A 15,897-nucleotide genomic window follows, 5' to 3' on the forward strand; every position below is an offset into this window, starting at 1 on the left:
GAATTTAAACCATATGTCTAAACATAATAATACAAAAAAAAAGTTCTTTCCATGGAGCAATTTAGCACTTTCAAAAAGAAAAAAAAACAACCCAAAAGAACACCCTCTTTTAATTTAAGCCATTAACAGAAACATAAAAATAATATGATCAAAATGACAACAAAAAAGAAACATAGAAGAAAAGGATCATTTGCATGGAGAAGTAAATTACCACCATTGTCAAAGCAACAGTAATTCTGTTGCAATTATGTAAAGTGATATATTTTTTATTATCATATAATTTTCATCAATAAAACATTATAACTGAGAACATATTACCCTCTGTGTAATGTCCCATTAAGCCAGATACTTGATATTTCCATACTTCAATGAATAGAAGTGAATTATTGAAAATTAAGATAACATGAAAAAAAAAATCATGAAAATAAAGAGCTTTAAGTGTTTTCATAATGATGATGACACTCTTACTTGTTGCACAGCTGTGCAAAACTAAAAGTTTCAATTTTAAAATCTACAAAAAAAATCCATGGCAAATATTTCACTACTCAGAAGAGAATTTCATTATAGTTTATATTAGTGTTTGATAATGTGATTTATCTACCAAAAAAAAGCAAAAGATGAATGATTTACTACACACGCTGTAATTAGAACAAAAGCGTTCAGTGTAAACAGTTATATAATAAATCCGAAATATTTCTTAAAATCAGAATATGCAGCTCGATCCATGCACACATGAAAACGCTTCTTTGCATGATCTTGTCTCAGTCAGCAGATGTGCTTTTCAGCTTGGTCAGACTATTTGTTTCTGAAACTAATGCAATGACAAGATTCTGTGCAACACTGCTCCCCCTAGTGGAATTTCACCATCACTGCATTTGCAAGAAAACAACCAAAGACGAATTGTACATTTTGATTTTGCACAAACATATCCAGTTGTTTCCTAACACCCCTGTTGTAGATTGCAGCTCTTTGCTTTGAACATGTCTGCAAAGCTGCAAATTTTCAACCAAAAAAAAAATGAATCACACCAAACTGATCTCTCCCCTCGTGTCTCCAAACATTGACCACTTTTCAAAGAGCAAAGCTGTAACTGATCATTAAGCAACATTTTCCCGTTCAAACTCTCCTTGAAACAGCCCAATTAGCGGATAGAGGAGCTGATCCCTCTGCCACTGAGCTCTGCAGCCGTTAAACCTGCTTTCTTAATGAGCCAAGAGACGAGGCCTCGTCTGTGTGCTAACCAGGTGGGACACGGACACACACCGGCCAGAAAATCAATCGGCTTCCCATCTCTGCACATTGTCATATTTTCCTTCACACTGGCAATACCACACACAAAGTTGTGTTATATTTATGCCATAATTAAATGTTTTGCTACATAAAAATAGTTGCGTACAGAGATCTACTCCATCTATAGTTTTTTTTTTTTTTTTTTTTTTTTTTTTTTTTTTTGTCTTAACACAGTTCATCTTTATCATATGAGATACTTATAATATAACTGGATGTATTTAGCTTCTTTTTTTTTTTTCTTTTTTTTTAGTGTGTTGTGCTGTTCGACTTTGCAAACGTCGCTGGTTGCTGCTCTTAACATTCGTATTTGGTTCAACGAAATGCCCTAAAACGTGGCTGTTGGGTGTTCCAAGGGCCCCGGCAGTACACTAACTTGTCAGGGCAGGACAGAGCTCTGGAGTGGGTAAATCGGCCTCCCGTACCCTGGGGATGAGGGATTACTCCAGGGCCATTTGGCTGTTTCCAAACAGGTGAGGAGCCAGGTTAGACAAGACCGACTTTGTTGAGGTGTCCAGGGCTTAGGGGGATATTACTTTTAAAAGCAACTCGGTGGGTGTTCCCGGTGTCTTCTCTTTGGTTGTTTGTTTGTCAGTCATTAGAGAGGGAGCATTTTGTGTGGGCAGTGGTTCTTAATCCGAGTGGTAGTGATTATAGACGGCGGTCAATAGAAGCTAATTGTGTGCGCTGCAGAGTTAATAACACAAACATAATCAGCTTTAAATGATGATGCAATCTCGTGTTGTGCCGCAGGGCTTTCTTTACTTATTCCTTAATGAACAAAATGAAGAAAAGATATCATTATTTTTTTTTGTGATCACATTTGACCAGTGTGGGTGAAAAAAAAAAAAAAAAAAAAAAAAAAAAAAACACAACAGGAATTGTTACTCGACCCTTTTGTCAAACGTAAACCCCCTTCTAGGCCGGGGACTTTGTCTACCTTAATAAAGTCCTAATAACTGAGAAGCATTGTTTATTTTCTGAAACACTGGCCCTGGGGCCGCACAAATTTAAACCCTCTGGCACTGCGGCTTTGCCTCAAAGCCTCAAATATCCGCTAAATACCACCAGTGATCTGAGACTTTTGCTCGACCGTCCCTTTCATTAATGTTTGTTGGTGACCTGACTCGGCCTCTTCTGGCACCATCTTTTGGTGAATCAGCTTGGCTTTCTCCATTAAACATAATGGAGTTCATTCCACAGGGACGTGAATTATTTGTTATCGATTTGCCTCCGACGCTGTCTCTTCTCATTTGTTCCTTTTACACGCAGTGTTTGCAGTTTAGGATTTGTGACTTGTTCTGCTTTTACTTTTACTAGTCTGGTTAAGAGCAGCAACTTAATGCTGAAAATTACAAGAGGAATATCTCTAAAATATCAATGTAAATCTAAGAGTTCTGTCAAAGTAGAGGATACATAAGCACTTGAATAATAGACAAAGAATAATTTTGATTAACAAGCTAAATTCAAGTAAACACAGCAATCTGGTCTTTTTTGTTGTACTAACTCCTTAAAAAGTTCTGTGTATTTGGAGTGGCAAACAAATGTTTTAAAAAGATTTGATAGTATTAGCATGAAGTATTTATAATGTGGCTGAGTGGATCTGGCTTGTTGTGGATAATCACATCGCCACCTAGTGGAGCTTGTTGTTTTTGCAGCGCCAGCAGATGGACTTCTGGTCTAAATACAGGACTGAAAAGAAAAATAAAAGTTAACACCATATCATTTCAAACATTAAAACCAGGCCATGTACGTCCCTTCGTAAGGCCTCCGTGTGAGGATCAAAACATCTCATCCCAATTATCACTGACTGTCACTGATATTCATATCAAGGCTAGATTTCCTCTGTTTACTCAGGGAACGTCCCCATTCAAGAAAATGTGTTTGCTCATACTCTCAAGACATGTGAGCTGAGGAATGAAATATCAAACAGGACAACTGTTTAATGGGATGCACTCACACACACACACAAACACACACACTCACACACACACACACACACACACACACACACACACACACACACACACACACACACGCATGCATGCTTCACACACATGCTGCATTTCTCAAACACAAGCAGGTGAATCTGTGAGCATATATACACTCCCTGACACCCCCCGTACCTCAGTGTCCTAAATGATAATTAGCCCTGTGTGGTGCCTGCAGAATGATCAATGACTGCACTGTAAATTTTGCATTAATAATTTGTGAAGGAGAGAGTGTGACAAAGAGTGTGCGGGGAGAGCTGAAGATGTGTCCTGTTGTGTTCTGGGACAGGGGGAAGGCTAGATTACCCGCGTGCCAGGGGAATCTAATGCAATTATGAGTGTTTGCTTACACCATGTGTCCTCTTCCGTCTGCGCAGCAGCGTCGGGACTGCACCCGCCCGCCATCCTCCCATTCAGCTCTCTTGTTTGTTTTCAGTATTTACGCCACCACCGCCGCCACCGCCACCTCCTCCTCCTCCTCCTCCTCCTCATTTGCCCCCTGCTTTCAATATCACTAATTAAAGTAAACCAATAAGGTTGGGGGAGGGCAGAAAATAAGATGTGTTTGAAGACCAGATTGAACTCTACCGGCAACTCAGAAGTCAAAAGAGACATTGTGTGGGGGTTGTTGTGTGTGTACGTGTGTGTGTGTGTGTTTGTGTGTGTACACGTGTGTGTGTGTGTGTGTGTGTGTGTGTGTGTGTGTGTGTGTGTGTGTGTGTTGCTGGCAAAATATACATTATTTATAATGCAAGAAAGGAGGCCACATAGGGAGAGAGGAGGTTTGTTTAAGAGATTAGCGATGGCCTGCTTATTAGCTTTAGCTCTCATTCCCAGTCATTTGCCTATTCTCCCATGCCATCCTCAAAGAAGTAGTTAGATTATTATTGATTAAAATCCATTTTATTATCTTTTTTTTTCTTTCACTTTTAGTCTCATTATGGCTCCTTATTGATAGATAGATAGATAGATAGATAGACAGATAGACAGACAGACAGACAGACAGACAGACAGACAGATAGATAGATAGATAGATAGATAGATAGATAGATAGATAGATAGATAGATAGATAGACAGACAGATAGACAGATAGATAGATAGATAGATAGATAGATAGACAGACAGACAGACAGACAGACAGACAGATAGATAGACAGACAGACAGACAGACAGACAGACAGATAGATAGATAGATAGATAGATAGATAGATAGATAGATAGATAGATAGATAGATAGATAGATAGATAGATAGATAGATAGACAGACAGACAGACAGACAGACAGATAGATAGATAGATAGACAGACAGACAGACAGACAGACAGACAGACAGACAGACAGACAGACAGACAGACAGACAGACAGACAGACAGACAGATAGATAGATAGATAGACAGACAGACAGACAGACAGACAGACAGATAGATAGATAGATAGATAGATAGATAGATAGATGTTATTATTTTGGGATTTAAATGTTGCTCTTTGCACTATATCAAGCAGGGCAGCCCTAGTTTGACTTTCTTATTTTGACGACACCCTGGGACACGGATGACATTTACATTTTGTGTGTTTAGTGCCAAGGATGATATTAAGCTAATCTGCCCATGCTCCTGTTTGCTCTCCAGGATTTGGGAAGTATAGGCAAACACGGAGCACGCAGAGACTCCAGCTAAGACGAGGGGCGACGGAGAGACTTTTTTTTTTTTTTTTTTGGTAAAGCGAGGCTGCACGCTGTTGGCTCTCTCAGTGTGAGGTTGTGAGAAGACCGTCATGTCCACACCTCACCGGTTGGGATTACATATTTGATGTTTAATCCGTCGCTAAAGTTTAAATCTGTGTGTTTTACTGGCAGCAATGTTGACCTTACAATGTGAACCTTAAAAGCTAACTTCCCAAAGGCATTCAGGATTTCTGCTGGCATCAGTCAAGATCAGTGGAGGGGGGTCACTTTTTTTTTTTTAAATAACAAATAATTTGGATCACAAAAGGAGAAATAACACAATAACTGCAGATGCCTGGTACGATCGCCGATTTAAAGTCAGATTGCTTTTTAATTTATTTGGTAATTGTGTCAATGTCGTGTAGAAAATGTCGACAGCTTTGAGGTCTTTAATAAGCAAGAAAAAAAACCTTCTGCGACAACTTTCGTATTGTGTACCAAAACCCCAAGTTTACACCATAGACTGTATGGTTTGAACTACAAACATCCTCATTATCAAGTCACTACAGACTATTGCACATTGTACTACACTACTTTAAACTAACCAGTATTTGACCTGACTTGTACATTGAACGAGGGACTTATTTTGTGTCCTGTAGTTTTCAGTGTTATACCTACTGTAGACTACACAGTATATTACATATTATAGGCCTACTCTGTTGAATATTTCATACAATTGCATACACTGTAACTCTAACTACATATATAAAGTACTATGAAGAGAACTGATATCCAAACTTAAGCACGACTCCTGTGAAGTCACATTTAAACCTAAGAGAAGTCTCACTGGACTTTTAACATCTTCAAATTAAAAAAATTATTTAATGAACAAATCATGTAAATGTACTGTAATGGGCACAAAGCTTTCGAATGTCATCTGTTATTTTGAAGAATTTATTATTTGAATTGTTCTTTTTTTAAATAATTTTCCCACACAAATTTTTTTTGTTGTGCTATGAAATCAAAATTTTGCCCCTGGAAAATTATTGACATAATGCTTTTGTTATTTATGTTTAATTGTCCATAGTACTAATAAACTTTTGTTAATGTCAGCTTTAAAAATAAATCTTTGCTTCCATGCCTTGCCGGAAAAGATTATACTGTATTTAAAGAACAGAAAATACCTCAGTATACATCGCTGAGGTTGATATTAAGCAAATGTTTTCTCATTCTATCCACAGTAATGTGTCTTATTTAGACATTATTGCTTGCTATGCAACCTCGTAAAGGCAAAATTGGCTAAGAATTTTTGACGTAAATGTGAATTCAGCATTCCTCACCTCGATCCTTCCTGTCAATGTATAATTTAAACTGCGGGATACCTGAGAACGAGTCATCGGCCCCTGCATCTAAAATGGATTATTTCAGGTTTCTTTTTTTCTTGGGTTCAGTTAGGAGTGTTCTTTTGAGGACTGGCCCAAACTTCTTGTGGTCTGACAGTAAGCCAATGAATGGTGATCTGGGAGTCTCACCTTTTGGACAACAGCGAGAAAAACAGAAAGATGTATTTAATTGTTTTGCTACATGACGACTCATTATAATTTGTCTTGTCCTACCACAACCTTGAAACTCATGTATAGCAACGTTCAAACGATGCAAGATACATAAAGTGAAACAGAGATGTAAAACAAATTGTAAAAACAAGTGAAACATACAGTAACAACCTCAAAAGTCATCAGAGTCAGTATCTTTATCTTCGGGTCCAACAAGTGCAAAACCATTTTGGTGAAGGGAAGTTTTTTTTTATTGTTACTATTATTATCATTTTCTTAGCTTTTTTTAGCTTCCAGTTTTTTTCGGTAATATAGTTTAAAATGTCATTCATCACTTACAGAATAGCACAGGAAAATGTCTCTGGGCTACACAGTATTTCTGTTGGGAAATAGGACACACACTGGCAGAAAAAACTCTTCTCAATTTCTACCAAGAGTGACAAGTATTAATTTAATGACACCAAAACTGTAAAATCTTTCAATTTTTTTCATATCTTCCTACTGCAATATACAAATATATTTATTTATGGTCTTATCCAACTTTATCTGGTTTTAATTTTAACTGTAGGCTGTATCACTGCTCCTCTGTTGAAACATGTTATTACATGTTAAGAAACATTCTAGGCAATAATTTTGAACTATACTGCAGTAAACTATATAGTTTTATTCCACATAATGACACCCTCCCTTTATGAATAGCATCGCTAAACCTTTGTAGACTGTTTCTGTGTCATATCAATTATATTCCCACCATTTCAAAAATAAAACTTTCACAAACATTCCCATGAATTACCCGCATCCCGTGTGGCTGTGGGAAACTAGGGGAGCAGGTAAACTGAGTAGGTTTGGAAAGGTAGTTTAAATCTCCCAGTACTTTCCTAACTCTTGTGAACTTCTCAGGGATTAGGGAGCAAACACACAGGGTCTGAGAAGAAATATCTCCCCCTACCTCCATCCCGCAGCCACATCAAATGACTCTGTTGACTCAACGTTGGCACATTGAAAGAAAGAGTAAGTGGCAGAATGGATTGGGACTGCGTTCAAGTCTATCATGGATAAGTCCTGTCAAGCCCGCAAGGTCAAATGATTCAAAATGAAGATATCTTACCTTTTTTTTTTTTTTTTTTTTTTTTTTTTTTTTTTTTTTAGGCTACCAGAAAGAAGTCAAGATTTTGTTTTGTATGCCGTTGCTACGGATACCGTTTCCGGTCCAGGTCATTTATGACATTCAAAAGACCTCAAATAAGGCAAACCACTCAAATCTAACTCAGCGTAGGACTCCTTCCCATGCCTTTTGGTAATGTGCTGTGTGATCAAGATGGGAGAGGCCACACAAAGGAGTGCCATGATAGCACCTTAGAGCTAATCTCTCAATTACTACTTTACTGCTGCTGTCAGACAACGCACAACAAAAGCTTAGACCTGTCACGCATCTATGTCTTTGTGTGTGTGTGTGTGTGTGTGTGTATGTGTGTGTGCGTTTCTCTTTGGTAGAAGCCATGTGTGGTCTGTCTAATCCAGTTCTTTTCTGTTGCAACTTCCCTGTAAAAGACTGCGACTGACAAATTACAAAATGCAAAACAGACGACCTTGTATGGCTCAATAAGGAAGGCACGATGCAGTTTATATATTGTTATCAAATGCAAAACACATGGAGTTGTTTTTTTTTAATTTTTTAATTTTAAATAATTTATAAAAATGCTAACATTCTGGATGTACTATACACGATCCTTCTCGAAACAACCCGCCCCGCTGCGCCAGATTTGTTCCTGCACGGCGCACTAATGCAGCGGAAAACCAGTTGCCCGTCCAAGACACTAAGTAGCGTATTGTGCTGTCCTCCAGTGAAGCCGAGTGTATTCCACTGACACAGAAGCTAAAGCTAACCGTGTCAGAGAAAGACCGGGGATGTCACAGGCAATGCCTGGCATTAGGCGTATAATGGCCAGGATTTGCTGATAAAACAGGGGCCTCACATTGGCAGTCTTTAGTGACTTAAGTGGGCCGTTCTTCCATAGCCGTGGGGCTATACAGTATATCTGTCCCTCTGTCTGTGTCTCTTTCAAATTGAGCTCCCCTCTGGCACATGTGGATGTGGTTCGGTTTTTTTTGCCCCATTATTTTGATTTAATATTACGTCCTTGTGATGTTCACGTGATATATAGCTCATATTTACACCGACAGGTGTATCAATGTTTGTGTGACAGCACAGTGATGTCCTCTTCGTGCAATGTAATATCCTTGCGCCGGAAAAAAAAAATTAAAAATAAATGTCTCGGTGGTCCTAGATTAGACTACTGTATATATAATGTTATGATGGGCCGTATTTCACAGCCGACTTGTGTCACAAATTTCCCAGTAAGCCGTGAATGTGCGACAGTTATCCAGCGTGCACAAGACGAGGCATTCGGACACGAAAAGACTCTTATGGTTTGCATGAATTCACGAGTAAATGCAGAACAGAAAAATATGTACTTCCTCAAAGTGGGGGCATTTTAACATTGTATCAGACTTGTTTCAGTCATCTGGACAAAAAACATTGCGGTCTAAGCCAAAAGGATGTGAGGAATCCAGCTACAGATTTATTGAAGCTTGCTGTGAATTCTCATCACATGACGCTTGTCGTCTCTGACAGAAACAGAATGTGAAAGCTGAATCTAACATCAGGTAGAGCTAAACAAATATATAATAGACGTGCTAAGTTGTTATTGGACATCGAGTACTGGAGAACCTGCAGCTTTACTAATTCTTTCTTGTGCAAAAAAAAAAGTCTTCTATATATATTGAAATAAGACCCAATAGACTGCTGAACCAGAGCGACACCAATTCAATTGACAATAAAAAAAAATCTCTGTCTTTGTTAAAACAGGGTGTTTCCCACCAAATATTTTCATGTTCTCATCATATTCAATGTGCCATCATCCGTCTGTCACACACGAATATAGCTTAATAAATAAGAGGAAATCCCTTGATCCCAATCTAAATATTGTGAAAGGCAAGGCAGCACTTTTTGGCTCTTTTTTTCTTTCCAGACATGCCTTTATTTGTGTGATGGCATTTACCTCATCGAGCATTTCTGTTGTCAATTATTTTCATGAAGTCTCACGTCTGGAAGAGTTCTCAGAGTCAAGTGATGATACCAGAAGGTAAAACAAAAGGAAAATGTAAATATGACTTGCAAATGTCAGGGTCGGTATCCCTACCATGATTTGACTCTGTGCCACTTTATGCTTAAGTTTCCTGTCTGCAGAAACGCTGCACAGACGAATGTGAAACATGACAAGATGGACAGTTAAGACTTTCAAAAAATGCGTGCGTGCGTGCGCCGCTGTGGTTGCAATTCAGATAGCATGTCCTCCCTGTATCAGTTGCACAATGCTGTGACTGCTCGAGAGGTTGCCGGGATCAAAAAACAAAAGTGGGGAGGTGTGTGTGTGTGTGTGGGGGGGGGGGTTGGAGACTTGTGGTCGTCACTTTGGATAGATTTCCCGTAGATGAGGCAGACAGTCGGACACATGTCCCCAAGAAAGCCTTATAAATCTGTGAGCATGTCCAACATTTACAGATGACGGTGCCCAGCCACAGAAACACCTGTCAGATCTCGTCTTCCACTTTCTTTTGATCTCCCCTTCTTATCTCCTCCTCCTGCTCTGTTATCTGCATTATTCTGCCTGTTCATTTTTGAAAACCGTAAGATTTTTGTTGCTGTTGTTAGTAAGAGTTGATCTGAAGCTGAATAATCGGTGCTCGACAGCGCACAGGTCAACACAAGAGAGGGAACACCAATTTATTTTCCATTTTAAATGGAGATGGAAAAGTGGGGTAAGAGCCAAGGGTATTCATTTGATCTGAATGGAACTTCAATAAAACAAATTCCTTCGACGGCTATTTCAGTTCTTCGCCGAGAGGCATTCCCCAAACAACCTTTTGTCTTCTGTCCTGACAGCCCACAACTGTTATTCTAGCCCTTCTTGGTGACTCCCTTTTTAAATCAATATATAATATTACCAAGGATGAAATCTGGTAAGCCTGACCACATGAAGCAGATACTTCTCTGTGGCTGATGACAGATTCAGCCATTTGGTTCCTATGTCTTTTAGCTGTATAGAAATACAAGGGTGCTCAATTCTAACTATTGATATCTGGACCAGAAGCATTATCACTGTCGCTGCCAAGTATGACAGATGCAGAGAGAAATTTTCCTGATGTTACTGCAGATGATGCACATTAATGTGTTACATTCTGTATAATTTTAAAAACAGTAAGAGCAGTGAACATTGTGTATTTTTTTTTAATGTAAAACTGTGTTAAACAAAAAAACAAAACAAAAAGAATATAACCTAAATAACAGAATAATCTGCAGATTAAAAAGTACAGTGTTTTAGAAGGTTAGATGTTATTCACGAAGACACGCTGAAGGTTTTACATGATACAACACTGACATCTAGTGGCAAATGTGGTAATTTGCTACAAAATCAATGAGGGGAAAAAACTCTTACTCGTCAACATCCTTTCAGAAAAAGAGCATAAAAATGACAAAAACACACTGCAGAGTTGTATGCGGTATGTCATTATATCGAAAGAATGTCAATCTTCCATTTTATACAGCAGCTTCTTCAGGTTTTACAACAGCACAGATGCTGAAAAAAAAAGCAGAAAAATAACTAGAATGACTCATCAGACCCAGTATCAAATATGTAAACAATAAAAAATAAAGTTAGATTAATGATCAATAAACCAGCAAACAGAAAATGAATTTGTTTTGAGGACAGATTATTATTATTATTATTAATAATTATTTTTTGGCCAACATTTCCTGGTTCCATCTTCTCCAATGTGAAAATTTGCTAGTTGGGCAAAATAGGAACTGTGTAGTCAACTTGGACTGAAATTTAATAGGCAAGTATTTCATCTTTTAATTGAGAAGATAATCTGCAGATTTGTGAAAATAATAGAGCCAGTATATGTACACTATCTGCTAAAGTACTATACTATATGTTCTATCTCATATATGACATAGAATGATAAATACAGCGTATTTATATCACAAGTATTTCAGAAAAATGTGCAGTTTGTAAAATCCTTGGTATTTTGCCAACAATTATTCAAATTTCACAACTTTCCCCGTTTTGAATACTGAACCTGTTAGTTTCTATAATCAAACAGGCCACTTTAACAAGGTTTGTCTGAAAAGACTAAATAGGAAGTTAAAGTTTCAGCGAGTCTATTTTTGACAACGTTTTTAACCTAAGACTAATCTTAACCCTAAACCAAGTCTTAACCCTCAAAAAAAATGTAAAAGGTCAACTTTGTTACGCAATACTGGCATACCATGACCTTGTACGGCTATGACATCATTATGTCAACATTACAGAATATTGCTATTGTTATGACATATTTTTATACCCCGCATGTAACATTTGAGTCCCAGTTTGGCAGTGTGAGCAGCACACACACACACATACGCACCTTGTACCGCTCTTTAGAAGGTCAAAGGCGTCGTTGATTTGATCCAGCTGGCAGTTGTGAGTGATAAACTCATCCAGTTTCAACTTCTTGTTCATGTAGTCGTCCACCAGTTGAGGCACTTCCAGCGCACTCTTCCAGCCTTTAGAAGAGGGCGACAGAACAGACTTCTTATGAACCACAACACAGCGAACGTTATACTGAACCCTTTTCTGTATACTCTCATTGTTAGATAAAGTGTATGTCAGATCTTAATGACTTTTTGTGTGTCCTTCCTGCAGCTTTCATTAGTCTCCACTTCATTTAGTGATTCCCCGTGTTCAACCATATTATTACGACTTTCAGTCATATCTGAATGCATGGTTACATACTGCAAGATTGATCTGACCCTTATAAATACTTAAAAACGTTGCATGTTGTGAGGCTGCTTTGCACTTTGGTCGAGCATTTCGTCTGACAGTGGGAGATTTTTTTTTGTATTATCAAATCTCCAGCTGAAACCATTAACTGATCGGGGTATCGATAAATCACTTCACAAGTTCACCTCCAAAATAAGTCCCCTTCAAGATGCGTCCCATCAGGATCTTTTCCACCTTGACGGTCATTGTGTCCGTTTCTGTCCACCCAGAAATAACACAAGTGCCCCAGCCCTCTGTTGTGGACTCAAGTGCAGCACTCTACAACAGGAAGAGGTGTCTTAAATAATTATTCTTTTAAAATACATTCACATAATCAGATAAAGAAAAAGGTAGTTGCAAAATTGGGTGACTGTGTCACTTTTGTAGAACTGATGAAACCTAGTTCATGTGCACATAACTGCATTACAGACTTATCTGGTCGTGACACAGAATACAGTGTTAATACTGTATGTGTACAACTGGGCTTCCATTGAAATACTTTATACCATGATGGCTGGATTTCCAACACACTCCAGAGCGTAGTCCACCCCTCCGTTGGTCATCTCCACCAGAACGTCTTGGATGGGCTTGTCATAATCGCTGGGGTTGACACACTCGGTGGCCCCGAACAGTTTGGCTTTCTCGAACTTGTCAGGGTTGATGTCGACTGCGATGATCTTTTTTGCCATGGCAACCTTGCAGCCCATGATGGCAGCTAGTCCCACAGCTCCGAGCCCAAACACGGCACACGATGAATCTTTTTCAACCTGGATGCACACAAATTGGAAGCCAGTCAACCGAAAGCTATTGAAGATCGCTTCATCAGGGGAAACGTGATAGCTGAGAGGTTAGAGAATGCAGTGAAGTCCCCGGTTTGATTCCAGGTCGGTGGGAACTTGACTGCATGTCAGTTTTAAAGACCTCCTTGTGTTTATTCCATTACATTTAAACCGTATTGGCTCTTTTTATTCTGAAGTGAGCCTGACCTTAATTAAGAGGGTAACTGTGTTCTTTTAAAATACTCCAGATAAGGATTTTCACTTATCTTCAGTATTCTGAAAGAGGTAAATCTTATCATCCATTATCATCTAAAAAGGCTCTGTCATTCTTTGTAATGAGATTTCACTTCGTTTTTAGTTTAATTACCTGCAATGTTACGGAGTGGCAAAATATTCAGAATGAGTTTTGATCGTGTTGTTAAAGGAGGACATTCAACAAATATTTTTGTTTTCTTTAAGCCAAAACAGTTTAAAAAAAGAAAAACAAAAGCGTTCTTCCTTCTATTTTGTTGTCACCCTATTTTAATGTGAGAAAATTATGAAATAATGAAAAAGTATGGAGTATCAGATTTCCAAGTCTTTTTAATCCACTACAAATAGAGCTGTTATGATTAGCCAATTAGTTGTCTGACAAGAAATTCAACTTTGTGATAATTAATTAATCAGTTTAAATCATTTCTTAAATGAAAAATTGCTAAAATGCTCTGATTCCAGCTTGTTTAATGTGAAAACTTTCCGGTTCCTTTAATCCTGTATAATAATAAACTGAATATTTTTTTTGTGGCCTTATTGGTGTGGACAAAACGAGACATTTTAGCTGTTGCACTGGGCTTTCTGAAAACAGCGGTTGACATTTGTCACCAACTTTCTGACATTCTTAATGGAATGATACGAAAATAAAATCATCAAAAGACTAATCACTAATGAAAAAAATGATTAGTTTCAGGCCTAGTTGCAAAGAACAGTGTGGGGTTCATGTTATCTACCGCCATCTAGAGGGGGACAAGAAAAACTACAGTCGAGTCACGTTTTGTAAACAATACTGAGGCAGCAGTTTAGGAAACGTTCAAATCCAAATTACAACTAAAACGTGTTTCTCATTCATATACATATTTTATTATAATCATCTCAACTATTTATAACTGTCATAGTAATACATGAGTTGCATCTGGATTCTGCAGAGAACAACCGCTGCTCCACATCAGAGCTGAGGTGAATTTTGAGTTATTAATCCTGTTACCTTTCCCGTTTTAACAGCGGCTCCATACCCAGTGGCGACACCGCAGCCGAGCAGACACACTTTGTCCAGCGGTGCATCGGGACGTATCTTTGCCAGCGAGGTGTCGGGAACCACGGTGTACTGGGAGAAGGAGCCGACACCAAGGAACTGATGGATCTGCTGGCCCTTGAAAGATATCCTGCTTGTGCCATCTGCTAAAACACCCATTTGTGAATTTGTCCTACAAAGCCACACGGGACAGTATGTATATAAACGCCGTGAAAGTATAACGGTAAATGTGTGCGTGTGTTTGAACATGTCGTAATGAAATTTACCAGTTCCTCCTGCAAAGATTTGTTTTTGGACTTTGGCAGCGTTCACATTCCCCACAGTACGGCAGGAAAAGAGGAATCACTTTATCCCCTAAACAAAATAATTAAGTCAGTTATAAAGAAAAGAAAAGAAAAGAAAAGAAAAGAAAAGGTTGTTGGTTGTGAGTTGTGAGTGGTACAATTTACCCGGTGAGAAATTGGTGACTTCTGGGCCTACGCTCTCCACTATGCCGGCGGCCTCGTGGCCCAGAACCAGAGGGAAAGGTCTGAATCTCACCTGTTTCCCAGTCTCATATAGGTATTCCCTGTCGGTGTGGCACACGCCTGCGGCACAAACCTAAACAAATACAGTAGGTATGGGGATGATTCATCATGTGACATTAGAGGAAGTGGGTTGAAGGTGGTGTGCAAAAAAGTCAGACAGCGGAAGTGACATGTGATATTTATTACATAAAGGATCAACTTTAAAACCGGAACCCCCGGCACAATCGACACTTAGGATAATTACGATTGAATTAACCTTCACCCTGACTTTTTCTGCTTCCACGCACGATTACATTTCCAGCTCCATTTTAAATAACAAATACGCACATTGTTTGCGTTGCAGGTAAACTTGGCATGTGCTGCTGACCTTGATTCGGACTTCGTGGGTCTTAGGTGGGTCCACCTCCACCTCCTCAATAGACAGAGGCTTCCCAGACTCCCAAGCAACAGCTGCTTTGCATCTGATGACCTGAGGGCGGTACATAAACAGGTGCTTTGTGAATCACTCACAGGCGTGGCCGTTTGTTTAAGTAAACAACAAAAAAACAAAACATGAAATGGAAATTCTTTCTAAAAGAGCGATAAAATTTTGGTTAAAATAGAACTAAAATGAAGAAACTTTACCAGTTGTCAGAAAAGGCACAGTCAACGCAACAATAACATCAGTTTATGCTATTTATTAGTAAAAACAAAAAAAAAAAGTGGAAATGTTTTTTTTTTTCTTACCTGACCTGTTAGTTCCATTATTGGCTGATGCCTCCAAAACCAACAGCCTTTTTTTTTTATTTATTTATTTATTTTTTTAACTAAAGAATCGTAAAATCTATCACAGAGACAACTTTGTGCAATACATCAAATCTCGACGGTCTGTCCCTGGCTGCGTCTTGATCACAGACTGCGTTGTCACCGACTGCGCCCCTTTCTTTTTTTTTTTTAAGAATGAA

General features: G+C 38.6%; 1 protein-coding gene and 1 long non-coding RNA gene across 2 annotated transcripts in view; one reads left to right on the forward strand and one right to left on the reverse strand.

The window, feature by feature from the left end:
- Positions 1–14,698, forward strand: part of LOC138211330 (uncharacterized) — a 49,089-nt gene extending 34,391 nt beyond the window's left edge. The window contains exon 3 of the long non-coding RNA XR_011179331.1: positions 14,396–14,698. This is a non-coding gene — a long non-coding RNA (uncharacterized lncRNA). The remainder of the gene's footprint in view (positions 1–14,395) is intronic.
- Positions 10,791–15,877, reverse strand: LOC138211323 (alcohol dehydrogenase class-3-like). Its single transcript, XM_069171104.1, has 9 exons — positions 15,680–15,877; positions 15,321–15,422; positions 14,876–15,026; positions 14,693–14,780; positions 14,379–14,598; positions 12,866–13,126; positions 12,506–12,638; positions 11,965–12,103; positions 10,791–11,135 (listed from the first exon to the last, which is right to left on the reverse strand). Exons 1-9 carry the CDS (start codon positions 15,695–15,697, stop codon positions 11,096–11,098), a joined length of 1,152 nt encoding a protein of 383 aa, XP_069027205.1. The 5' UTR covers positions 15,698–15,877; the 3' UTR covers positions 10,791–11,095.
- Between the last annotated feature and the right edge of the window lie 20 nt (positions 15,878–15,897).

The sequence above is a fragment of the Embiotoca jacksoni genome, unplaced genomic scaffold, assembly GCF_022577435.1.
Source record: "Embiotoca jacksoni isolate LCO1_2020_lvr unplaced genomic scaffold, fEmbJac1.0.p SCAF_5, whole genome shotgun sequence".
NCBI classification, from domain to species: Eukaryota; Metazoa; Chordata; class Actinopteri; family Embiotocidae; genus Embiotoca; species Embiotoca jacksoni.

Bases quoted from the DNA above. Each gene is read 5' to 3' on its own strand.
- LOC138211323 (XM_069171104.1), bottom strand. The intron at 12,639-12,865 runs GTATAAAGTATT...TTCCTGTTGTAG, and splicing joins TTGGAAATCCAGCCATCATG to AGTGCTGCACTTGAGTCCAC. The intron at 11,136-11,964 runs GTGCGTATGTGT...TTTTTTTTTCAG, and splicing joins CTTCTAAAGAGCGGTACAAG to CATCTGTGCTGTTGTAAAAC.